The 27,592-nt window shown below is 47.0% G+C and overlaps 1 protein-coding gene across 4 annotated transcripts in view; it reads left to right on the forward strand.

Annotated features, from left to right (window-relative positions):
- LOC126522785 (hepatocyte growth factor receptor-like) overlaps window positions 1-27,592 on the forward strand; it is a 60,414-nt gene that overhangs the window by 7,728 nt on the left and 25,094 nt on the right. For all 4 annotated transcript variants that reach the window (XM_050171587.3, XM_050171586.2, XM_050171588.3 and 1 more), the window contains exons 2-5: window positions 12,228-13,452; window positions 17,343-17,522; window positions 21,106-21,237; window positions 25,368-25,541. In XM_050171587.3, coding sequence (XP_050027544.1) covers window positions 12,265-13,452; window positions 17,343-17,522; window positions 21,106-21,237; window positions 25,368-25,541 — 1,674 coding nt within the window. In that variant the 5' untranslated portion in view covers window positions 12,228-12,264. The remainder of the gene's footprint in view (window positions 1-12,227; window positions 13,453-17,342; window positions 17,523-21,105; window positions 21,238-25,367; window positions 25,542-27,592) is intronic.

Below are 27,592 nucleotides of genomic sequence, written 5' to 3' on the forward strand. Positions count from 1 at the left end.
GGATGATGACATGTTTCATTTCGTCGGTGACTGGTGGAGCTTAGTCGATTGACCCTTCCCACAATATTATCTAGAACGTTACCGATTTTTTAATCGGAGCTTCTGAACTGGCATGATTGAATAATTATGTCAAGGAGCCCAAGCATCAACACTAAATCCGCCATGGAGGAATCTTGCGGCTGCCACTCAACAGCGATGCGGACGTATCTCCCGTCTTACCTACTAGCCGGGCGAGACTCCTTCAACAACGAGTCGGTATGTGGTTTATCTGATCGGAAAAGGGGACTCTGCCCTGCAACTGATATAGAACTGACCCATATCGTATTCTCGACGGCGTCAAGGCTCTCACGAAAGCGCTGGATTGGCGCTCCCGTCGGCGTCTTTTCTTATCGACGTTGTGCGTGCTCTGGAAGAGCCAACGTGGAACTTGCGAGCGTAGATGGAAAGCACATTGGCATAGGGTATTTAGAAGCACGACCCTGACACCATCGAGAGCATCGCGCGCAGAGCTCGTTATTCACGTTTCCCAACCCGACGTCGTCACGCAGCGCGTCACCTTGATTGGGGCCGCAAAACGAAACAATGTCATTGTTTATGACGACGCATGCAACGACCGCGCGGTATATGACGTCAGTGGAGCTCCGAGAGCAGTACGTGCTGTCCGGCTCCTACTACGTTTGTTTGACGAAAGGAAAACAAAGGGAGAAAAAGAAATCTCGGCGCGCACACTCTACAGCCTTTACTCGATACGCTTGTAGGACGAAAGAAAAACAAGGGAATCTCGTTGGTTTGGGCACGATAATTCGCGTCGCGAATGCGTTCGAGTCGGAGATGCGTCCTGTTTCAAGGGCTGAGATAATAGCCGGAACTTTCTTGGCGGTAATCGCGTGATTCTTTTGCTATCTCATGACAAAGAAAGAAAGAGAAAGAAAGAGAAAGAAAGAAAGAAAGAAAGAAAGGAAGAATCTGAAGTTTTCGTGCTTCTGGCTCACGCTAATGACAGAGGGCTACTTCTCTCGGGACGTGACGCGCACGGAAGGCGTCACGACTTGCCGGCTCGAAGCGTCCGGCTAAGGTAAGGGCGGCCCACTCTATAGTAAGGGTAAGAGACTAACATGCTTATAGTTCTCTCTCTCTCTCTCTCTTTTTTTGCGTTCCTAGCGGTGGTTTCTTTCGTGGGAAGAGATCATCGAGTCCGGAAGCCTTCCTCTTTAATCTTATGGTCGCCGTTCGGAAAGGCGAGCGTCCGCAGGGTCGGGAATTTCGAGTTGTTGTGAGGCTTCAGGGCAATACGTGTACCGCCTGAGTCACCACTTCATTGCCTTCCGTACCGAAAAGCCGGTTTCTTTTTCTCCTTGATACACGCTGCTTACCTTGAGTTCTCTTTCCTTTCTTGAATCGGTAGCCGAGACGTGAAAAATGCCAATGACCTCATTCTTTGCCAGCAAGTCGATCTCTTTACCGATCTCAGTTAGTGTGCTGCAATGAATCAAGCAATTTTGTCAGGAGATGTAAAGAAATAAAAAAAGAAAATAAGTTGAAATGACTATAATGAGAAAATAGTGTCCGTCATAAAGGAGGGACATGTGCAAAGTAGACGACAACTCCTTAACCTGTCGTGGTGGCGTATAGTGGCTATAGCGCTGCAGCTACTAAGTCAGATGGCGCGGGATCGAATCCCTGTCGCGGCTGCTGCATTACGATGGGGGTGAAATGCAATAACGCCCGTGTACCGTGCATTAGGCGCATGTTAAAGAACCCCAGATGGTCAAAATTGACCTGGAGTCGCCCACGCATGTAAAACACCAGAATTTAATTACTTAGTTTTTTACTGTACAGTCTGTCGCCATTAGCACTTCCGGTTCCTTCAGGCATGGACTTCGTTCCATCTTCTTTAATGTCACAGCGTTATTCTTGGGTCGTCCTGTATGTGATGTGCTTTACGTACGCGAATAAAATAACACTTGGGACATCTAATATCCCAAGGAAGTTTTTCTTATGCAGTTCACCCTATCGGCCTATTTTGGGATTGCGTCGTGTGCTGCAGCGTACTCAGTGACCCAGCGGAAACGGGTAAAGTTGTGAAAAAGGCAAAGGAAGTTCGTGGTGCAACGTTTTCTTTTTTTCGTCAGTCATGTCTTCCGACACCTGGACCGCATGGTTTCATCTTTATGATCACGATCCTCATTGTCCCATTACCCATCCAGACATTGCTGCTTGACTCAGGCATGCCTGCCTGCTCACCCGCAGTGGAGACTGTCGTTAACGGCCAATCATAATGATGGTGAACTTCCTGACCAGCCTTGAAGGATCACGATTCCACTTGCAAACTCAGCGATGACAGACACTGCCAACTGCTTCGTAGCTGCATTAGGAGAAAATAAGGAAATGGCTTATGAATAGTCGCATTATAGCTACTCGCGGTAGCAAATCCTAAATTTCTATGACAACCTTCCAGCTAATATTTAGATGGCACGGCGTCGACGCGAAAAAGAGGGGATTACGTTGGTATCTGATCTCAAATGAATGCTGCGAACGAAAAGATGAACGCAAGCACATAGATTAAGTTAATGGAAGTAAATAGCTACAATCAACGAATACACTGGCGTTTCCGTGATGTCGACGACTCGACGTGGCGTTAAATTCTTAAGTTTGTCCAAGAATGGATTAAAAATTAATACTGTTGGGGTTTAACGATCCGATCTGCAAAGAGGGCTATGAGAAACTCCGTTGGGAAAGGCTTAGGGTATCGAACCAGCGACCTCGTGCCCAGCAGCGCTACGTTAGAGCCACTGAGTTACCGCGGCGGTATAGGAATGGATTGCTAGCACACAACTATTGGTTCCTTATCGATAAGCTAGTTATTGTATAACACAGATACATACATAGCGGTCTCAGTAATGCGTCGTCACTTGCACGCCTAACAGCTATAGCTCTTTTCGATCGATCAGCTTTGTAGAGATTTAGGTATATGCGCTTTGAAAACCAACTGGGAGATGAAATTTATTCGGAGCCTTTCACTAAGTCTTCGTGTTTCATCAGCCAAGTGTTCATGTCGAGCCTCATCATGCAATCAAAGGAGCGTGATATCATCGCTTGATATTATCGCGAATACACGTAAAGTGCTTCGAGCGGCCAGTCGCGGGGCAGTTTTGCGTGTATTCGCGGGCTTCTCTCACGCTCGGAAAGACTCTTTAATGTAGCGCGTATTGAGCAACGGAAAGCTGTATCGGGAGTTTTTCATGTTGCTCTACAATTTTCTCATTGACACTTTTCATCTAAGTATATTTGAGAGGTTAATTAATTAAAACCAACTGTGTAATTAGGCGGAACGCAAGAAATAATCCGAGTCTCTCCATGCGGCGGCAAACAAGATTAATTCAATTCAATTCAATTCTTTATTTGCAGACATAAAGAATTGAATTGAATTGAATTATTGAATTACCTTGGTTCTGTCCAGCTACGTGGCATTCGCACATTTTTAAACTTTGGCTTAAATGACGCGGGACACCCTGTATATAGGAGACGTGAAAGTGACGGCGACGGGATATGCGTTTCCTTTCTTTCGCCACGTCCACTTCCACTGGCTTAACCAACTGACACGCGCCGATTACAGCCTTATCCCCGAAAGCGTTCAGTCGGATATGGCGGTTGCACTCGTCTCAAGCAACGGAACGTACCAGTTGGAAAGAAAAAAAAAAAAAAACCCGGCGTGCGTGGCTGCCATCTGCCTCCCTGGCGAATTGCGTGCAACGTTCCCTTCCGGCAGTTTATCTGGGCCAGCCGTATGCCGGTTCTTCGTTCGTTTGGTTTCGCGCAAACGTCTTTCCCTTATCGGCGAGCTCGCAGATCACGAGGCTGTCGGGACAGCCGGGAGCTGTATACGTAGCACATTGATCGCAAAATATTTCTCCACTCTGTCGGTGTTGCGTGCGGCGAGCGGCAGATACAAGCGTCCGCGTGGGCTCCACTTCCGGCCGGACGCGTATCGCGAGGTTCCGCCGACTTTTGCCCCGCGGCTTCCGCTCAGCCTGTTGCCGCCGAACGTCGCGGCGAGCCGAACGTGCAGCCAAGTGTGCCGCCCTTGAAGCGCCGTGGCACGCAAGAGTAGCGACAACGCCAACGGCTGTCGGAGTATTTTCTTCTTTTTCGACCGTTGGAGCGAAAGGGAACGCGCGCGTATGCACGTTACCTCGCCAAAACGGCGCAGCGCTGTCAGAACGGCACAAGGCAATCACCTCGAAGGAAGGGCCAGTGTTCGCTGCATGTCCTTGCAACGACTCGGTTAATCCAATCTATTGATACTTTGCATGTGGCCTCACATACGCCGTATTGGAGCGATGTTGGAACTCCAGTGGTCCTCCACCGTACTGACTGCTCTCGCATAGGCCGAGCACGTACGACGCGACGTGCCACACGTTCAATGCGACGCGTTTATTTGCAACCTGTCGATACGTGATGGAAAGTGGCGGAACTTTGTGGAAACTCATTGGACGCGGTTGTCGATACGATTAGTCGCTTGCCGGAGCGTGCTCTGAATCGCACCGCGTGTCTTCGGGGGCATGGCGAAGTGCGATGACGTCAGTGCAGGCCGTGTGCAGAAGGTCTGTAGACGTTTGTCTACGGTATTAATGTGTGCGTTATGCCGTCGATTTCTGTGGGTTGCTGTACCGTGCGTAGACTATGAATAGACAAGCAGTGGACTGCGCTTCCTCGGAAAGCCTAAGTAAAGGCTGGCTCTCTGCAAGAACGTTTCAGCGTGTCCATACATTCGCATGCAAATAGCACCGACTCACCACCAGAGCTCGCAAAGCTGGTAGGTGGCCGGGGTGGTAGATGCGTAAGCGGTACACATATATTAGCACTTTTTTACTATTTATGTCAACATAGTGCCTACAGCACGTCTATGATTAGGCGTAGGCAAAAGTGATATTGAAATACATATGGAGGTATTGTAAATTTCTAAGATGTCTGCAAACACTCATGTCTAAATCTCATTTTATAAGTAAAAAAAAAAAAAACCTAGGCCCGTATTCATAAACACTTCTTACGTTTGAACTGTTCGCAAGTGAAAATTCTAGCCAGTGCTGATGATGAATATATTATTATCGTAGGCGGCCAGCCCATTGCCAAAGAGCACATTCAACCGAAAAGCTGTGTAAATTCGCTCCAGCTGTTTCGCGGTGCGAATCAGCTTGGCGATTGGCCGGCACTCTGGCCCTCGCCAATCACGACATCCGCGAAACTGCTCATTCGCGCGAGGCTTCGGAACCCGACCGTCTGACGATCAGACGCCAGTTACACGTTCCGTCGCTCTGCATCGTTTTTTGTTGCGGCTAGGCGCATGCCGCGAAACAAGCAAAAACCGGTTTTCCACGCTGTTTTCGTTTTCACGTGCGCAAGCGAGGACAGGACGGCCAGCGAGGCTTGCCGTTAAAAGGCGGCTGGCGCGCATACCCCCCCCCCCCCCATTCCCCCTCCCCTTTTTCCTTCGTACCTCACTGAGAAGCATCACGCACGATTCATTCTTAGGACATGACGTCATCTTCGGCGTCCGCGCTTTTTCTTACCGGTGCGCACCCTCGATTGGTCATCGCGCAGCCTCCAGTCATCGCCGAGAAAGGATGTGCTGCTGAAAAGTGCAACCGGTGCAACCCCAACTCGCTGGCGCCACCGGTAGTGAGGTGAACGAACAAATCTGGCCCTCTGCGATGACGTCATGCTCAACTTGGGGAAGCGAATACGCCGGTGGTATTCCTGGAATTTTGGCGGGAACGAACAAGAAAGAGGAGAGAGGTGTTCGCGGTCCGCTTCGTGTTTGTTTTCTACCGTTGAGAGGTGGAAAATATCGTGTCGAAACGTGCCGGCAATATGATTATGCGCGCCGTTTTTCAGCTTCGGAAAAAGAAAAAAGAAAAAAGAAAAAACGCTTTTCACCGCGGAGATTTCAATGTGTCACCACGCGTTCCCGAGCTACCATGCCGAAACAGATCGGAGTCACTAAACCCCACACGCCTGCGGTGTTCAAAGGACAATATAAATAGCTGCTCTTGTATAGGCAGAGAGCAATTAAGGAAGCTTTTTCGTTTCTCTCTCTCTCTCTCTCTCTCCATATATATATATATATATATAAGTGTCATTTGCCGGCCGCCTTCGCTGATGATATGTTCAGAATCAGGATTGGCTGAAATTTTCTCTTCCAAACAATCCTAACGTGAGAGCTGTTTTTTCTTTTGGTGGGGGGGGGGGGGGGGGATTATGGGTCCCGATGCATAAACTGCGCGAAGCGTTCGGGTTTCGAAGCGCATGTGCGCCTGCCTCAGTGCTGATTTGAGCCCGTATTCACAAAAACGTTCTTACGCAAGTGCTGTTTGTAACAGCGCATGCTATAGCTTTTCGTGATGCCGGACATATCATTAGCGTACTCAGCCGGCTAATAGCAAGCAGCACTTACAGATGAATATTTTTGCCAAATATGGCCCCCTTTCCTTCAGTGTAAGAGTTAGACAGCAATTCCTTTTGTTTAGAAGGCGAACGTGTTGCACTTATTTCGAGACATTGCTTTAATGCACGAGGAACCGAGGCGCAATTTATGTGTACAATTAATCAAGGACCAACTTTTGGGCTGTACTCATTAAAGGAACGTACATTATAACTTGCGGTCGGATGCTGAATTCGCAAGAAAGAACTGTCGCAGAGAGACAGGCGACTTCCCTTGCAGACGTCAGGCAGATTTGTTAAAAAGGGAAGGAAATGGTTACGCACCTATCCTTGTGAAATGAGCGGAAACGCTGATGCGATTAGCTGCAGTCTTTCCTTTGATTGCTTTGTCATTGGTAGTGGAGACGTTTTATATTGCATGGTGATTATTATTGCTACGGTTATAATGATGGCAGCAACGCACGCGACTGAGACAGAGTTGGGATACGTATCAAGCGCCGTGTGTTTATGAGAGTGACTGAGGCGCCATCTTTAACTGTTCTACATACATACATAACCAGTGGCACGTATACCCAGTGACCGAAGTTATCTACTAGGCCAGACAGCAACCAACAGCAAGTGCCGGTGTGAGTGGAGTTTGCAGAAAAAAAATGTGCTAATCACATAAAAGAAGGAGAGAAGATCGGCCAATTTATTGTTCCTTTTCTTTTAACGAAAAAAAGACAGTGTTTGTGTAGCCTATCTAGCTCATTTGATTCATCCGAAGTGAAGTATAGAACTTCAGGAGCCTGTATCAGCCGTTGATTCATTGCGTGCCAGGCAACTTATGTGTCAAACACACCTCGTCCCGTCTGTTCTGCTTTTCGTAGGCATCGTGCAAATACGGTGTCATTTAAGTCCTTCTCCTAATGCATAGTGTTCTTGACCTCTGATGTGTGGTAGACGATAAACCGGCCAAAGTAAGGCATAACTGATTCTAGACTGTGAGAGCACAAACATCGGCGAGCTCACTATCTCTGCAAATCTTGCCTTGCACTGTTTGCATTGTCGCCATTGCAAACGCACCCCCTTGTTTTGGAAACGATTTCCCACGTACGCAAAGTCGTTATCTTCTCCCGAGGTCCCACGGCGTTATAACGACTGTACATCGGCCGATACTGTATATAGAGTACGAGGACAACGTCCAGTGACTCGCAAATAAGTTGTTCTCACGAAGACGGTGCGTGTGTATCCACATCGAGATGCTTGCTGCTGTCGCAGAAAATGAATTCAGAGCCGAAGGAATCGCAGAAGTCTATTCACTGACTGATTGACTGACTGACTTTCTTTTTTTTTTTGTTTCTCCGATGACTAGGTCAAATCGCGAAGCTTTTTTGTCTAGAAAAGCTGTTTGATCATTGGCAGCCACGCTCGCTAAGCAGTACGTTAGCTGACGCCATTGGCTGGTATTACTTCTTGCGAATCGATCTAACTTAGGAACTGCTTTGCGAATGGGGGCCGCAATATATGTTTATGCCACGCCAGTCCGAGGTACGTTATGTGGTTCGGCGGGTGAAAGTGAAGTGATCAGCAAAACAGAAACACGCAGAGAACAGGCGTCCTTTTGATCCCGCAATAAGCGCCGAATCACTTCTCTGAAAGAAGGGAAAGAAAAATAGCTTTAGTTGGGAGAGAATTAAGTCCCGTCGGACGGAACAAAACGGCCTGAACCCCCCCGAAAACAGTGACAGCATGCATCAATCATCGGTGAAACGGCAGCTCTTGCGAAAGGTCTAAGCAATGCCCTGGCTTTGTGCGGCAATACATGCCCGAATTAACGCATAGCAGGCTCCGAAGCGGCTCGGCTATAAAACACACATCCCCCGTTCCGCCTTCTCTGCTTTGTTGCAAACATGAGAGCGAACCTTTCACCCCCACAACACCCACCCCACCCCCACCACCCCCCACAACGTCTTCTTCTTCCCTCCAGCTCGATCCTCTCTGGCTTTGCGATGGGGTCTAAGTGGTTGCGCTGTATAAGTTATCTGCATTCAAAAACAGCTCTCAATCACGTGTTGTGTGCAGTACTGCCAAGCTTGGCTCACTGAAAATTTGCTCGTAGTCTACTTTCCTATATGAGGCGTTGGGGTTGAGGGTGTGCGGGGAGGAGGTGTTACGGGTCACTGCCGCACAGTCAGCCTTCGATCTATGGAAATTCGGTTTATCGAAGGTTATAAGGCCTAATTTTTCAAAATCCTCAAAACAACGAAGAGAATTCGATGTGTCGCCGGATATAACGAAGCCTTCGGGAAAAATATGGTTAATATGTTCAGGTACGCAAAGCTTCAGGTCTGGTCACGGACACCAGTGACCTGTTTAGGTTTGCTACTCCTATGAAGAAACACGTACAAGACGTGCTCCAAGTGGGCTCGCTGTCTACGGCGAGTGTTTACGCAGACAACAAAAATGACATCTATTTTGCTCTCGACTACGTAGTATAACATCAGTCGCACGAGCGTTTGGAGTCTTTTATATTTAAGGAAAATCTCGATTTAACGAAATTAAATCTGAAAGTCCAGTGGACTTCGTTAAACGGGCGATTAACTAATGATCATTGTACAACCTGTACTCTAGTTGGTAGAGCTTCATGTTAACAAACGGTGCGAGGAAAGGAGAGACGCAACAAGAGAGGATGGCGTGGATTGAGACGAGAAACAACGCTGATGTATATCAAATGAAAGAACAGTATTGATATGTAGCTCGTGGTCTATGAAAGACGCCATATCGCGGGATGCTCCGATTCTTGAACGCGCACCTGGATCTCAGTACACGAACGTTCTTTTTTTTTGCATTCCGAACTCACCGGAATGCATCCGCAGAACGCATACAGTCACTGAAGCACAGTGGCGGGAAAGCCGAATATTTCCCCACGCTTCGTTATTCTTTTGCGTTTCTTCATGAGTTTGATTCGAGTTCCGTCAGTCGTAGCTGCTATACCTCCTCATTCCAATGCCAGCTGACAAAGAGAGAGATATAGAGAGAAAGTAAGTGAGTTAGAGACAAGATCGTTGTTGTTGAAGAACAGTGTTTCTGCGACATGCCGCTCTGCTGGGAAAGGGCGAAAGGGCACAGAAAAGTCAAAATGGCCGAAATATCGCAAGCTCGATTGCGCGGCTGGAGTTTTGGTGGCATTTTACTAGCTGCCGTGTACCGGCTGTGTGTTCCTTTTTTTTTCGGAACGTTGGGCGCCTTATGATGGGACTTCGTTTTTTTACTATAGCATGCACAACAACGCGTACACAGTGTCATCTGATATGAAAGGAAACTGATACTTGGTACGGATGCAGTGATTGTACTGCCTAAGTGCATGTTACCTCATCGTCACTGGCTGATACTTGCTAAGTACACGTCTAGTGAAAGAACCTGGCCCTTGATGCTACTACACGTGCGCAAAAACGTCGACATACGATCTCGAATGAAAAATCTGTTCCTAGTTGGCCTGTACTGTTGTTATGCCTACCATTTTGAATCATCAATATCTGTTTTATCTCATACACTTTACGTGTCTGTCTGTCTGTCTGTCTGTCTGTCTGTCTGTCTGTCTGTCTGTCTGTCTGTCTCCTAACTAACTAACCAACCAACTAGCTAACTAACTAAATAACTAACTAGAGACAGGGAGAGATAAAAAGAGGGCAGGGATGTTAACCGGTCAAGAATCCTTCCTGTTGGCTACCCTGCACTGAGGCAAGGGAGAAGGGGAATAGACAGAAGGGAGAGTGACTAACTAAAGAAGAACAGACATGCCAAGGGTAGGGGGAACAAAAGTTGAGCATTGCAGAATATAGGTGTATCTTCGCCGTCCAGGTCAAGTATCGAGTGGAGCTGCAGCGAACTTGGTGCGCCCTCAGGCCCGTGACGTTACCCAAACACGCGCTGAATAGCACAGGAGGCGGCATATGGGCGAGCATCCAGGTCGGCCTCACTATCGGGGTCCCACAAAAGAGGAGGAGAAGGCGTGCCGCGAGCTTGTGTAACTTGTTGCTTTCCCGCTGCACTTGAGCGCGAGTCGATGACCCCGGCCGGAACCGTACGGGGCGTTGGAATCTGGGCCTCCGGCGGCATAGCGGAGCGCCCAGATGCCGCGTACTCCGCGTGCTTCCTTTGGCGTGCTTCGAGCACGTGTTCTGATCGTGGTTGCGAGGCGTGGTTTCGGAGATGCTGCTTTGCTGCGTGGCCAGTTGTCTCCGCCGAAGACATATACCTTGTATAACAGCAGCTGCGTCCCATTTTTCGGCGGGCCCGCTCTCACGTGGAAGGCGCATTCCAAATCGAAGCTTTCTCAGCGAACCCTTCCATGCAGGCTTTGCTCACCGTGGTTGCTGCTGCTGTCTTGCGGAACAGCGTGCCGGTTTCCATGAGGCCAAAGACACAGGAAGGACACCCGCGAAGAATCACCGACCTTACCTCTGTCTTCCGCGTCGTATACTCCTCTCTGCGCACGCCTCTCCTCAGCGTTCTTACCTCTACAAGCATTTTGACAAATTGGCCTCGTCCTCGCGACGTCACTGCGCCGACGTTTCACTGTGTGCAGTCGATCGTCTGAACTTCTCTTTTGTACTTCCGCATAGCTTGTGAAACGGTGTAATAAACGTGAACATTGCGTGACATTAAAGTTGTGACCTCGCGCGGTGCATAAATATTTGCGCAAGGTGTCGCGTCGCGTGGGATGACAATAAAGACAATTTTGCGCGTCGCATTTATGTTTTATGGCAGTTACTTAACCGCTTCACGAATACTTCGCTTCAGAGAGATTCCAATATGTGAGTTACGTTGCATCTGCATGTACATTATTTTCTTTTTGTCCTGTTATTCATTCAAGCTTTTTCAAACTTGTTGACTTTGAGCTCATAGGTTGCTTTTGAGTACTCTTGCTTCCCTTGAATAGACTGGATGACAGGCCATATACAGAAGCAAAGATCTTGGGAGCCTGGCCTCACAGTTCATTAGCCCAGAAAGCAGTTCGAGCGCTTCTTCGCTACCTGAAGGCAACAGACTTGAGTGGCCGACTATAGACATCCTACACCTAACTTAGTGCATGTGAAAGTGCGGTATAGACTCATGTTTTTTTTTCTCTCTCTTTCACTCCCGATTCCCCTCCCCACGTGTAAGGTAGCAAACTGGTCTCAGTCTGGTTAACCTCCCTGACTTTCCTTCTTCCCTCTCTCTCTGTCTCTTGCTTCCCTAGCCAATTTTATTGCCTCCTTGACGAGGTAGTCGTCATTTTGTCATTTGCTGCACAGTGCACGGAATGCATACTGAAAGCAGATGTCTGCACGTACAGTCACGAGCAAAAGTACAGAGACCACAGATGATGAGAATGAATTTCTTTCTTTCTTTCTTTTTTGAAGTGGTACAGCCTATGTCAGCGTGTTCGAGCAATGCAATGCACTGACAGTATTCCACGTTGCACGTCCACTCTGAACATTATGTTAACGTTTACAGCAACAGCTCCATTTTCTATTAGCGCGACTTCATCAAGTGCTTTCAGATTATAGGTTATAGGCCAGCCAGCCAACGACAATAGAGCGATAATAGCGAGTGATAAAGAATAGTGAAAGTGAGTGGGCACTGGAGAGCATAGCCATGGTAACGGAGCGTGCGAACGCACGCAGTGTAAACCCGAAATAACGCTATAGCGTGCATGCGCGTCGAACGTTGTGGAGAGAATTGTAATAAAGAAATGGGAAGAGCGAAAACGACTCGCGCAATTGTGCTCATTTTGACAATTCTATTTTTGCCTTTCGCAGGGATGGCCCGCAATTTAGAACCCTTCTACAGCCGGTTATGACCTTCGTGAACGGTGCAAAGCACTCCGCCGTTCGTCGAACCAGCTCAACGATGGCACATCGTACGGCGAGGTCGAGATTGTCGTCGGTGTTGCTCCTTCGGGCCGTGGCGTTGTTAGCATGCGCTTACACGGGAAGCACTGCTGACATCAGAGACTTCCGGGCCCCTGGGGGTCCCGTGCAAAACGTGATATACTTTACGTCGCCCGGGAAAGGCCACGCAGTGATCGTCGGCGGACGAAACGCTCTTTACAAGCTCTCCGCGGACAATTTCTCGCTCGAGGCTACTTACAGCACGGGTCCCGAAAGCGACAGCCCGCAGTGCCGTCCGGATCCCTTGGAGTGCAACCACAGCAGGACCGACACGGACAACGACAACCGAATCCTGCTCCAGTTGGGCACCAATGCGTTGGTGATGGCCTGCGGGAGCACGTCGCAGGGCATCTGCGCGTTCCATAAACCGCTGAGCGACTTGAACATCAGCCGGACGATGGACAAGAAACTGGTGGTCAACTACGTCGCTTCGAGAGACAGCACCGCCGCCTTCTTCGGTGGCCCCCGAAACGGGGCGGTGTTGTTCGTCGGGTCCAGATACGACGACAGGCCCCTGGAGTACCACCCGTACGCCGTGTCCGCCAGGGTACTGGGATCATCCAACTCGTTCAAACTCCGCGCGCTCAAGCGCAACGCGGTGTCGTTCGTGAACGTCATCGAGCGCCTGAAGAAGTCGTACCGCATCAGCTACGTGTACGGTTTCAGCCACAACGGATTCGCCTACTTCGTGACCGTGCAGAACAAGGGCGCCTCCCTGGAGGCCTTCGAGACGCGGTTGGTGCGTGTGTGCGAGAGCGACGAGACCTTCCTCACTTACATGGAGATGCCTATCGAGTGCCCCAAGGACGCCGGTCTGCGGTACACCATCGCCACCAGCGCGTCGCTGGGGCCCTCGGGCATGTCGAACACGGGCGACGAGACCAAGGTGCTCGCCGTGGCCTTCGGCAGTCCCTTCGGCGGCCGCATGGACGTCAACGACCCGAGCCAGGGCTCGGCGCTGTGCTTCTTCGACATGGGGCGCGTCGAAGACGCGTTCCGCGAAACCATCGAGAACTGCAACGAGGGCAAGGTCAAGGCCAAGCTGTCGCGCCTTTTCCACAACGACCAGTCGGAGCTGAAGTGCACGCGTTACGTAAGTGAAACGTTCGATTGCTTAATCTCCACTGGCTGGTTCTTGGCGCTTGTCGCATTCAAAAAGCGTCGTATGTTGAGCGCGAGTTGACAAGAAGACATGCGATTCAGAGCGCGCATCCTGGGCGCTACAAAGCTCGCGCGGCTGGCAAAACAAAACAAAAAAAAGTGCGTATATGCAGTGATACTTTCACCGCCCCGAAACGATGACCGGTATACGAACTTGATCATGATGTACATCAGGACCGTGTACAGAGAACTCTTATGTAGACAGAGTTTGCGAAGCGGCGAGGGATCCCGACCTTGAGGTCGATCTTATGTAAGTAACTATTTGTACGGGAATTTCGTTCTCGTGGATCACGAGAAGGGAATTCCGAGATGTGGGTTGGAGCGCATATGGCAGGTACTGCCAACTCATGACTGGCAGCTTATACTAATGCCCTTGAAACGAAAAAAGTGTGCATTCATTGCAGTCTACCGCCACTATAACAAGTGGGGCAGGAACAATTACAGGGAAGGCTGAGAAGAAGCTGAGGCCAACGCAACGAGGGACGGAATGATAAATGACAGCAATAACGTTAAGCGACAGGAAGGCAACGGTGTAGACTAGCAATTGAAAACGGACGTATTTGAGATTAAGAGGACGAGATGGATTTGGGAAGGCCATGTAATCCGTGGTGTAGATGACTGGTGGTCTATTAGACCGAGGAACAGAATGTGTGTCGAGAAGAGGGAAACACAATTGAAGTCGGCGGGGGACTAGAAATGAGTAAATTCGCAGGCATAGGGAGTCAGCTGATGCAAGACACGACTAAGAGCGGATATCTCTGACAGATCGCCTTTGTCATGCAGTGAACACAAATTAGACTGACGATGATCATGATGAACGCGTGAGGCAAACTAGAAGCATATTTATTTATTTGTTCACAGTACCTAACAGGCCCATTGAATGGCATTGAGTAAGGGGGGCAACATTAATGACATAACGGAAAAATAGCAAAGTGCAACATCGTTATACAATATTAACACGTAACGAATTTAGGTTATCACAGGATGTTTCACGTTTAGAGATGGATGCAATGTGATCCGGGAGGCATTTCCAATGTGCAATAGCTCTAGGTATAGTGTTGATGGGCTAAATGACTGCGTTTGACCATGAATGCGCGTGAAACTAGGTGCGTTGTGAATGCGTCGAGATGTGCGCACGCGAGCACGAAGTGGAAAATAGTGAATGTTATTACTATAAATATACCGGTGAAACAGACACAAAAGAGCAATGACGCGGTGATATCTTCCGATGACTGAAATCAAGGTCTTGTTTTATTCGCGTAATGCTTGAATGATAGTCGTAATTGCTAGAAATGAATCTGGCTGCCCTATTCTGAACGGTTTCCAACATACAGATGAGATAATGTCGATATGGTGGCCGTGTGGATGAAGCGCACTCTAGTTGTCGGCGAACATAAGTAAGATATGCTAATTTTCGTACATTAGAAGGTGCGCTGCGCAAGTTTCTACGCAGGTAGCCCGAGAGATTGAGAAGCTTTGGATGAGACAGCTGCCACGTGTGTTGTCCAGGATAAGTTAGATGAAAGGTAAACGCCGAGATATTTGTACGATGGGGCTGTCGAAACTACGGTAATATTAATCGAATAGTGGAACACTGAGTTAGTGCGCTTTCGACTAAACGAGATTAACTTGCATTTGGAGGCGTTAAGGGACATCTGCCAAGTTATGCACCATCTATAGGTTAGTTCAAGGTCACTTTGGAGAGTAGAATGATCATCGAAACATTTAATGTTGCGGTAGATGACGCAGTCGTCAGCGAACAACCTAACTGAGGATGAAAGGTTAGCGGGAAAGTCGTTGATGTATATTAAAAAGTGTAATGGACCTAGCATACTGCATTGGGGGACGCCGGACGTGACGTCACAAAGGCTAGACGAAATGTTGTTGACCAGTGTAAATTGCTGACGCGAAGACAAGGAGTTACGTAGCCAAGGCAGTGTTAATGAATCAGTACAAAGGGCAGACAATTTGGAAGTCAAACGGCAACGAGGTACAGTATCGAACGCCTTAGCGAAATCAAGAAAGAGGCAATCGGTTTGATTGTTACTGTTATGTTAAAGTGAAAGTCAGTCGTGAATTCAAATAACTGAGTGTCACGTGAAGCCATGCTGATTACAGGAAAAAAAAAAAGACTTATTTTGTTCAAGGTGACCGTGGATATGAGAAGCTATATGTTCAAATAATTTGCAGCATATGCATGTTAGTGAAATGGGTTGATAATTACGGGGCGAGTGCTTGTCACCGGATTTAAATAGAGGAACTGCCTTACCAACCTTATAGTCCTTAGGCAGCTCACCTGATGATAAAGATTGATTAAAGAGGAGACACAGAAAGCGACTGGAAATATCAGCAGTGTTCTTCAGTATTCTAGAGTTGATGTGATCAATGCCAGATGCAGTAAAAAATTCAAGATTCGTGATGAGGTTCGCGGTACCTTCGGCAGTGATGGTGATTGGAGCCATGAAAGGGTAGGGTTGTTCAGGAACAAATGACACATTGTAACAATCGTCCTGTGTAAAAATAGACGCCGAATATGCATTGAAAGCAACCGCAAAATCTTCACCAGAAAGCGGAGTTTCTTTTGCGTCATGTATTGTACTTATTTGCCAGAAATTATTTTGAATTTTTTAAGGAATATTTCTAACAAGTGAGGGCAAGTCCTGCTAATAATATTTCTTCTTGGCTGCACCCAATGCTTTACAGTAAGCTTAATCCTTGTATTTATCCCAGTAGGACGCAGAACTCTTACGTTTCGCACTATTGTAGAAACGTTTCTTTTTATTTAACGATGTTCAAAGTTGTTTGGTAAACCAAGTGTTAGTTTTATCGTTGGATATAGAGATTAAGGGCACATACTTGCCAGCTAACTCTAATATGTTCTGCTTAAAAAGAACCCAATTCTCATTCAGGGTTCGGGAGGCAAACGACGGCACAGGAAATTCAAATTATTAAAAAAAATATTCACAAATATCCCCAAAGGCCCTCATTACGAGAGTATCACATGGGGGTTGGAGCGTGGCGATCACAGGCACTGGTCATAGATTATACATCATACTAAAAACAAGGAAATATAACAAAAGTAATAATAGAGTGAAGCATAGGTAATATACAAGATAGGTCACAATTGTTGCAGAGATAACATTAGTACATATTAGGAGAAAATAAGGCCAACTGCAATGAAAAGGAAACAGAACTTCTAGTTGGGTGTTGAATCTGTCGTAATTACCCCGGTTATAATCCCGAATAGTTTTAATCGCTGAACCTGTAAAAGTTAAATATAGATTAATTTAGAAATTAAGGAGCTTGTGGTCGCTAAATCCTTCTATGTAAGAAATCGGACCAGAAATCTGGTCCAGCGAACAGTTATCATCTTTGCCTGAGCCTCCGCCCTATTGTCAGACTAAAGGCCATACGCGACAGCCGCGTCACATCAAGTCTGTGCGCCGATCCTCACTCTCGTGCACGCGTAATCATGCGACCGACAACCAAAATTTGGAGTCGGATATCTCGGAGCACAGACATGCTAGCAAAATTCTCCCAAGTGAAGCTGTGTAGAAACGCGACCGCCTCTAACTTTTCGATACAAACGTACACACTTACTGCAGTCAATAAATAAGTTAATTATTCAATTGTAGTTAATTGGACTGCTGACAACGATAATTATCATCTCACTTTGTGTCCCCATGGCCACAGAACTTACTTGCACAGGTGGTCTTCGCGTGCACCTCCCAGTGCCTAACTTTAAGAAAACGATAAAGCTTAATTTTGAACACCCGGTATATACGCGCAGTGCTGAACCACCTCATTGCATTGCTCTATTAGGAGCCAAGCGATGACTTCCTGTGCTCTCCCGGTGTGAACAACTACATCGAAGGCATGCTTCCGCTCGTCGGCAGAGCGGCCATCGTCTTGGACAAAAGACTGGCGACAGCCGTCACCGTTATGCAGCAGAACAGCACCACTGTCATATGGGTGGGCGACCACCTGGGATTCCTATACAAGGTATGTGCAAAGAAAATTGGAGGCTGGCATGTCTTGTGCACACCGGTGGCATGTCTTGTGCACACCGGCGAATGAATGAATGAATGAATGAATGAATGAATGAATGAATGAATGAATGAATGAATGAATGAATGAATGAATGAATGAATGAATGCTTTATTTGGCTATCTACAACGCGCTCTCGCTTGTTGGCTGCATCAATGCAGAGCAAAGTGACTTCCATACAGTGGGTTAGCTTACAGGGCCTATTATCGTAGGGCGGAAAGATGGCCGTTGTGCGCAAGGATTTGCGCCAGGTGTTCATTCTGGCTCTGGCGAGTGGGTATTTTATAAGATCCACAGCGCAGTTTCCCCCGTGTCTAGTTGGAGGTCGATTAGCGTACGTTGGTTTCTCTTTATAAAAGCAGCTAAGCTTGAATCATGAATTGGACATACCGAGAGGATGCTTTGCTTTGAATTAAATTAAATTATGGGGTTTTACGTGCCGAAACCACGTTCTGATTATGAGGCACGCCGTAGTGGAGGACTCAGGAAATTCCGACCACCTGGGGTTCTTCAACTTAGACCTAAATCTATATACACGGGTGTTTTCGCATTTCGCCCCCGTCGAAATGCGGCCGCCGTGGCCGGGATTCGATCCCGCGACCCGCGACCTCGTGCTTAGCAGCCCAACACCATAGCCACTAAGCAACCACGGCGGGTTGTGCTTTGAATGGTCGGATAGTTTCGTAGGGATCGGCCAGGTGGACGAAATTTCCTGATATAGGTAGTCGAGGCATCGCTTTTTAAAACAGCACGAAGCTACAAGACTAGATGTAGTTGTACAGCGATTGTGTTGACAAGGGGGTCAGTGGTGCCAGGCTCGATTGCCGTACCGTAACGAACTTGTATGAGAAGCATTCTTTAGCTACCTTCCAGAACTTTTCTTTTTTTTTTTTTTTTTTTTTTTACGCCGTCGGTCTAACCTGCGAGCTGCTGACCGTTTTTTAGCGAACAGGTGTTTCACCGTGACGCCATGCGCACTCTCCTCTCGTGTACACCAGATGGCGCGTTTAGCTTAGCGTTGCCCGTTCTACGTCGGATTGCGTTATTACTTCAACAGCGAGGACTTCTTTCTGTAGAATCCGGTCGGGTCTTATTTGTGTGTTCGTGCCACCCACAGACAGATGCCATCTTTCTCTCTTGGTTCTGGGGTGCAACGGCAACACTTAACGGATGACATATACTTAGTTCAGTGCTTGCGAATAGTGTTTGTGAGGGACATGTACGAGTTACGATGAACATGTACAGACGCAAGCAGTCATTGCGTATAGCTGTGATGTACACGATAAATGCGTGCATGTATTTCTTCCTTTCTTTCTTTCTTTCTTTCTTTCTTTCTTTCTTTCTTTCTTTCTTTCTTTCTTTCTTTCTTTCTTTTCGTGCGTCGACTGATATTAATTTGTTTTTCTTTGATGTGATTGCAATTTCTGGAGTTTATTACACATTTAGGTGCTGCTGTTCCATGCGCTCTGACTGTGCGTATGCCTTGTTGCCGAATTGCCGGCTACGCATGAAATATTTGGTTTGATTCATGTGGTCTTCTTTTCTTACGCGCCTTTTCTTTCACTTTTCTCTATATCTTTAGCCACTTGATATACTGGCCATTCTGTTATAGCAGGCCCTCTTCTGCGGTCATTCTCCCAAGTTTTCTTCCTCCATGGAATACGGCTTTACCACAGTGTACTTAGGTACCATACAGCGATACAGCTTCAAATGGGCTGTTTATTACATGATTATAAGACCACAACTATAGCGCTATATTTCAGAGACTGCTGTCCCAAAGACTTACGGTCAATAAAGGAACACTCTATGCTAAATTAAATAAATGGACTGAGAAGTACATACACATTTGCATACTGCAATGGAAAGGTTGTGTGTGTTTAGGGCTCTTATACCGCAGCGATGATTATTCTTCCGTTATTCAATGCCTACGTGCTTGCAGCGCAGGACGATGTCAAAGTCATGAGTTATTCTGGCAAGAAGGCTCATTATGAGCAGCCCACTGTGCAAGTTTCAAGTTGTACAGGGGAGCATGATGCGCGTGGTGATTTCAAAGACAGCTCCTGCATAACGATGAAGAAAGAAAGAAAGAAAGAAAGAAAGATAGGAAGAAAGAAAGAAGGAAAGAAAAATGAAAAACAAACTGAAAAGCGGGATCTGGTGGCAGCCGTTAAACATTCAGTGCATGTTACTAAAAAAAAGAATAGTATTTATTCAAATGCCTTTCTTTACGAACATTGCGCAGCTTTTCATTACAATTTCATGAACAAATCCATGGCCTCTTGTTCTGCCTCGGCAGCTTGTTCGAATGGTGTCGTTGTACGTTGTGCCGTAGTACAGAACGTGGCCGTAGAGGTCTTGGAGATAACATTTCTTTTTATGGCGATCAACGCGGGCAGTGAATATATGGCGGGAGTGGTAGAACAATAAACTTACTAACTAGAGATCATATCGCGGGCCAATTCTAGGAGAAGTTGCGATAAGGGGCCTGGTTTATAGCTTACGACCTTTTTTCTCTTGTGAATGGTATCGTGAACGTTGCAGAAATACGAAAAAGAACGACGACATAGACCCTAAGTTTACAGCCGCCGATTAGAGAGGCCTAGTTCGCTATTACGTATTATTGTGCCACGCTACGTACCTACCATCGAGGCAACGGGCGCTTCTTCCCCCCCCCCCCCCCGCCCCCTCGTTCTTCTGGAGTGGTTGCCCTTGGGGATAACCTGCATAGTTCTAGGAAGCTGCCGAACCCTTTCCCTGGGTCAAACTGAGGAGTCCGGGGACACATAGCACCACGACGAATCCACTGGCTGGTTGACGTCAGTACCGATCTTTCCTCGTTCCTGGCGACGATGGGACGCCCGAAGGGATTTAAGGCAGAGCCGGTCCACTGTTAACAAAGAGTCGCCACCAGTCGCACCGTCGGCCTGGTGCGCTCTTCGGCTGCGCCACTGTATGCTATTACCTACTGTGTTGTGCATACTGTACAAAGCTTCTTCATCTCCTCCTCGTCTCCTCCTTCAAGAGTCCGTGTCTCGTCTTCGATCCCGAGTCACAATCACACAATTGAAATTATATACAATAGTATGTATATTTCTGCAGTTTGTGAAGGCCGCACTTTCGAATCACACTCTTTTGGACGGTAACAAATGCTTTTCACGTAAAAAAGAAAGGTGGACAATGCGTGTATTGGCCGAACTCATTATGCGTGCAGTTCACCGATCATTTATGAGCTTGCTCTTCCATGATGCCAAATCTGCCGTGCCCCCATTGCGACATAGTGCTGAGAAATGTTGTCGGGTCGGCTGTATTTGCGCATCGCAAATACGTTCTGCGTCAAACGTTTACCGACCGCAGTATAAGGCAAAACGTTGAGTTTCCGAGCAGTTTGCGACCGACAGACACCGAGACAGTACTACGCTACCTATTCAACTTATACTCAACTTAATTAAAACAAAAAAGGCCCGCGGTTCCTAATGTTGTCAGGCTGACTGTGCCTACGTTTAACGCCGCCACCCGTCTAACGTTCTTTTCTCTGCAGTACATGTTGAAGGGAGAGTCGTCGAAGCTGCTCTTCTCGATGGACCTCTCGAACGGCGAAGGTACCGCCGTAGGGAAGAGCACGGCTGTGGACAGCAATGGAATGTACGGTTACTTCCTGGTGGGCGACAGGGTTAGTACACCCGGCCGTTTCTTTACCTTTTTGCCAATTAATTTTTTTTTAGCGAGTGTTTGTATGATGTTTGCTTTGCATTGGAGAGTCTGAACAGCGGCGCCAACGTTGAGTAGTGTTTCGCTGTTCCTTCCGTTGCGTTTTACAAGTCACTGGAAAAACAATAATCAGAATGGGAGAACTGAGGGGGTTTGGATTTCACTTACAGCCACCGGAACCAAACAGACAAGAAGTCAAGGAAAGCATAGGAGAAAGAACTGTTTTGGAATGAATGGACGTTAAATTTGTGATAAGCCTAATACACATGCTTAATGAAGAAAAAAGGCAAACGAATGCGTAAGACGAGAAAACAAATTTGTCTGTCTTTTCTTGTCCTGGATGAAACCAAGCTCGATACCAATAAAGAAAAAAAAATCGCAAATAGATAGTTCTGGCGAAGTCAACATTTATTGCCACACTGTCACAGTTTATGAACAAAGAAAAAATCCAACAGTAGGAGTGTTTAATATAGTTGAGATTTAGAACTGGTTTGTTCCCTTCGCTTATGCTACTCGTGCTGATGGTCACGTAAGCGCTGCGTTTCTAACGCTAAGCGCACGTGCACGTCTTCTTGATTGAAACACCGTGAATTGCTTTCAATATAGGAACGCAAAGCAGCGAAATTTTCCCATTTCTCGTGACTATTACTACCGCCGCCAGTAATTCAGCGTACACTAAGCAGCTAGCAGTGCACTTAAGCACACCATATTTTTTGTTTTCGCCAATTAGCGGAGGCACAAGGCACCACCGCACGAAACACCGACTCGGAACTTCTTATCGCTCAGCTGTACACTAACGGGCAGAACTTTCAGTCATCCGTGCAACAATTACTTTCTAAGCTGCCCCCCCCCCCCCTCCCAAGAAAGAAAGAAAGAAAGAAAGAAAGAAAGAAAGAAGCACTTACGTGCACACATGGCACACGTCGTGATTGAAAGAAACGTCGGGGACCTCGCAATAGCCAACCACCAGCAAATGCAAATCCTTGTAAACGACCTTTTTGTTGAAGAACGGCAGTGAAGTTATTCCCGAAGCGGACGACAAGCTAGATGCAGTGAATTTCTGAGGGGACGAAACAGATCCGCTGCTTTCAAAGTGTAGGTTTCAGCGACCTGGCCGTTTCTATTACGGATTGTCCGTATAATTATGCGGTAAGCACGTTCGCCAGGTTGTCGTGTCGTCTTTTTAGTTCCTTTTCTCTTTTGTTCATGAACAAGCCGAAATTCTCTCTATCTCGAAGTTGCGTGCATTGTCTCCCTTACAACACTTTGTACTCTCGATCGCTCTTTCCCTTTACTCACGTAGTCTGTAAGCGTTGATCGTTCTCTCAGTGGAATCTTATCCTGTTGCCGCATTGTACACTTTACACAATGGGCAGCTTCTTGCGAACAATATCATATTGTGTTTCATTTTGAGGAAGAAAGAAAAACGAGGGAAGAAACAAATAAAGTATGAACGAAAGAGCAAAGAGTGAAGTAAAGTAGAACATACTAAACAGAGGGCCAAATTTGTGGAGTCTTAATAATTTTTCTTTCTTTGCCCGGAAGCTTTCACTACAAAAAAAAAAAAAAAAAACAAGAAACACAGAAAACAGTTACAATATGAGCGTGTGTATTAGCGCGAAAATTTAGGGTATGACGAAAGCTCGTCTAGTCTGGGATGATCACGGCACGGTCGCGTAAGAAAGGCATAGACATCGACCACATAAGATACTAGGGGTAAAATTCACAAGTCATTTCGTTCGTAAGTGCTCTTTGCTATTGTCCGGCCACCTTCGCTAATAATATGCCTCCCAGCATCAGGTTTGGCTGGAATTTCTCTCTTACGAACAACTCCAGCGTAAGAGCTTTTTGTTAATACGGACCTATAGAAGTTTAAAAACAAAGACAAAATACGTTTCGGCTGGACCGTCGCTCACAATCGTGTAGTACTTTATGCTCGCACATTATAGTAATTGTGAGAGGAAAAAGAGCGTAATTACAAAGGCTAGTAGTTAAGATTGACTTCAGCACATTGTATCATCATTCAGGAGTAACGTAGCAGCGGCGGCGTAAAAAAAAAAAAAGAGGAACGACTTGCATAAAAATTTCCGAACATATGATGTCAGTCGACACGCATGTGGTGTGAACGAGTGTCTGGACAGTGATTGCATGTAACAACTGACGGGCGGCTTGACATGTTGCAAACGCCAGCGACTCCTGCTGTTTGACGTTGACATAGGGCCCTCGCGGTGCTTGCGACGTGTAAAAAACACCGAATAGAGAGAAAAGTAAAGCTCGTGCCATGAAAAAAGTGAATGGCGAAGTGGTCTTATCTGGGGCGAGCGCGACGACGATAATTGTGTTCGCACTGTGCAAAGAAAAAAAAAAGAAGAAAGAAAGGCGGCATGTTCGTAGGCTTCTCTGAAGTTCAAAAGGACAGCGGCGACTGAGTGGCAAGTGATAAGGATAGAGGACAGCAGGAGATAGCGTCGGAAAAACTGCCTGATGTGTCTGTGACTGACACTTTCTTTTAACTCAAAATTTGTGGCTTCGGACTCTGAGCTGTGGACCGTGTGTCCCGGCTAAAGTTAGCCAAGCTGTTCAACGGAAACGAAGATGTAGAAAGCATGGTGCGAGTTACAGTTATAAAGATTATGGTGTTCGGTCGTGAGAGGTCTGGCGATCGAACACCGTATGTCCTAAGGTCGCATCTCGCACCGTGCTTTTTTCTTTTTTTTGCGTTGAACAGATTGACTGACGTTAGCTGGGACACCCTATATACGACATGCTTGTACGAATGTCGCCCAAAAAATTCCTCTTCTTTCTACGTCACGTACACTTCTGTTTACTTGCTCTCCCGGAATCAGACATCCTTCGTATTAATAATTTCACGCAATAATATTTTTAGTTACTATACCTCGCATTATTGTACACTTTAAGCTTCTTTCACATTTCACGTGCTGAGACAATCGTAGTTAAAAACTTCCTAATTACAAGCGTGTTGTGAGAGAAAACTTAATATTTTCACAACGTCTGCTTCCATAGTATTCTTATTTAGTGTAGAAGAGAACCACATACGCAAAATAGCAACAAAACGAAATAAAAACACACGCAGATGCGGCGCAACGTTGGAATCTCAATGGCCCTGGTCTTGTTTCAGTTATCGAGGTAACAGTGGTATAGCGGATGACATGAGCACAGCCTCAGCACCCGTTGCTGTTATGGCGGTCAGTGCCACGAGAAGGAAAGCGAAGTGCGATACCTGTCGAGGGAAGAATGTTCAGTAAAGGTGTAAGGTATACTTACGTACTTACGTGCCGTACATAAGTACGACGCGTATATCGAAATGCATCGACAGTTTCACTTCGACGCCCATCGAAATGCAACTGCCGGCGCCGGGAGTCAAACCCGTGACCTCGTGCAGCAGGACGCTGTACTCAAAGCCACCGTTGGCACGCATTTGTATTGTTTTTTAAAACTTGGCATTTCCGGGACGAATTCGCTCCAGATGACCCGAGAACGTTCGTTATGCTCGTTCACGCCGCGCTAACATGGTGCCGTAAATCTCTCTGCATTCTAATTAAGAGTTTTATTCTTTTTCTCCCACTCCATCTTAACTCGTGCTCACTTACAATGGCTTTGAAATTCAATATTTTCTACCGAAAAAAAAAAACAAGCTCACAAGCCCCGTAGCCAATAATCCTATGAACCCATATGCTCCCCTGTGTCGTACGGGGGGGGGGGGGGGGGGGGGGGGGGCGCACACGGTTCTCGCATAATGAGATCGCCACATGATATATGGGAACGTGCGAGTATTTTTATATCCCATCCCTCGTATGTTCTTGTGAGATTATTGAATACGAGACATACGGCTTTCCTTTTTTCTTTTTCTCTTTTCAATAGGGTTCCTATACGCATCTTAGTTTTTTTTTCAAACTCGCTTTGCTCGCTCTGTGTGTGCTTTCGTTGCACAGCGGTGACCGTGATCCACATGTGCGGATCGTGGAAACGAAGCAAAATGGAGTTTGCCAAACGCTCAAAGAAAATTTAAAAAAACGAAAAAAAACAAAAACAAAACCAAACGCGTTCTCGTGACGTGTCCCGCACTTGCAGGTGGTGCGCTTCCCCGTCGGTTCCTGCAGCATGTACGAGAAGTGCTCCCAGTGCATGCGGAACCACCAGGACCCGCTGCGCTGCGGCTGGTGCGGAGACCAGTGCGCCCACTACGGCGAGTGCCGGCAGGGCGAGACGTTCGACGCCAGCCACTGCCCCATACAGCTGGACAGCGTGAGTGCATGCGTCACATACCCGGTGATCGCGTTCTCGAACTTTTGCGGAATGTTTTTAATGATAGCCTGTTGAGGATAACGTAATTCGCCTGGTCCTCGAGTTCGATTATTTGGAGAGGCGGACGTTACTTGCACAAGCAATTGAAACGCGCGTTCAACTAATTAACAGAAAAATCCACTAATTATCCTTTAAACTAATTGCTTTACAGCCCATGGTGCAGTTTGCGAAGCGTAGCCGGTGAGTTTGCAAGGCTTGTGTATCCACATGGAATGAATTTCCTGAGTGACGCTAGTTTGGAGACATGCGCGATATATATATATATATATATATATATATATATATATATATATATATATATATATATATATATATATATATATATATATATAATGTTTCGCGAGTTTTGTTGCTTGGGGAAGCTTTCTGTGTCGACGAGTTTTCGTATTCTCGTGTCACGTCAAGTACGCAGTTGTTCGTGATGACGAGCGTGAATACAGCGGATATCCGCGCAAGAAAAAAACAAAGATACAAAAAAAAAGAGATAGAAGGTGTCCGTGAGGAGGTGGTTGTTGTACCGGCGCCGAGCAACGCACGCTTCCTTTTTTTCCGCGTCTTGTTATGACGTAGAGTCGTGCGCCGGCAATGATGCGGTCTGTAGGCACGAAACGCCGCTGTTCCTGAAGAAAAAAAGTAATAATAACGAGGGACGCATCACGGCAAGGAAGCGTTGCCATGATCCCCGCTTCCGGGCCTGTCCGCGCTGCACAGTTCCGCGTCAACAGTCGCCAGTGTTAAAAAAAGAAAGTTTAGGTGGCTGCGTGACACCGTCGTCACGGGACTGATAGCACTAACGAGCTGCATACTATAGGGCTGGTCGACTGATCGTTTAACTTTTGCCATTATTCGGTTTTCACTTTAGTATAGTGATCATTGCTTCTATTTCTTCTTCTTTCTTTCTTTTTCTTTCTCATCTTTCTTTTTACTAGTTTGCGTTGACCAGGCTTACGAAAACGGTTCTGCTTAAATTGAGGACGACGCAACGAGCTATGGAAAGAATGATGGGTGTAACGTCAAGGGATAAGAAAAGAGCAGATTGGGCGAGGGAACAAACGCGGGTTAATGACATCCTAGTTGAAATCAAGAAAAGGAAATGGGGCCTTGGCAGGACATGTAATGAGGAGGGAAGATAACCGATGGTCATTAAGGGTTACGGACTGGATTCCAAGGGAAGGGAAGCGTAGCAGGGGGCGGCAGAAGGTTAGGTGAGCGGATGACATTAAGACGTTTGCAGGGACAACATGGCCACAATTAGTACATGACCGGGGTAGCTGGAGAAGTATGGGAGAGGCCTTTGCCCTGCAGTGGGCGTAACCAGGATGATGATGATGATGATGATGATGATGATGATGTTAGATACGCCTGCGCGAGAACGAGCCAGACACGCGTAGCTTATAATTCGGTGCGCACGTTGTGGTCAGTTGAATGGAAATTAAATTTGAATTGAACTGTAGGGTTTAACGTGACCGAAGCTGCGCAGTGAGAGACGCCGTGTTAGACGAGGGTATATCGACCACATGGAGTTCCTGAACTTGGACCCAAAGCACGGCAGACGAAAGCGCTTTTTTTTTTTTTTTTTTTGCATTCCGCTCCCGTCAGTGCGCGGCCACAGTCGCCGCCCGGAATCGTACCCTCGACCTCGCGCTTAGCAGCGCGACACCAGTAGCATCTAATCTACCGCGGTGGCTGAAGGATAGCTTTTATGTAGCTAACATCACTAACAGTTTTCGTGTAGCAAACCCAATGCGTGCTTACCGTGAACGTTCCGGAAGTTTAGACACTTGTGTTGCTTTATGCGTTCTCGATCTTACATGTATATATATCAGACACCATTGTTCATTAACGAGGGTCCCGAATCTGGCCACATTGATGCCTTCAGGTAGCATGTGCGCGTTTATTGACCATGCAGTTGCCGTCACCCAAATAGATCACGTACTCGTGACGCCTGCGGCAGAAAGCATGTTCCACATCTGCCGCCAGTGTTTGTGAAT

Source organism: Dermacentor andersoni, chromosome 6 (genome assembly GCF_023375885.2).
Source record: "Dermacentor andersoni chromosome 6, qqDerAnde1_hic_scaffold, whole genome shotgun sequence".
Taxonomy (NCBI): Eukaryota; Metazoa; Arthropoda; class Arachnida; order Ixodida; family Ixodidae; genus Dermacentor; species Dermacentor andersoni.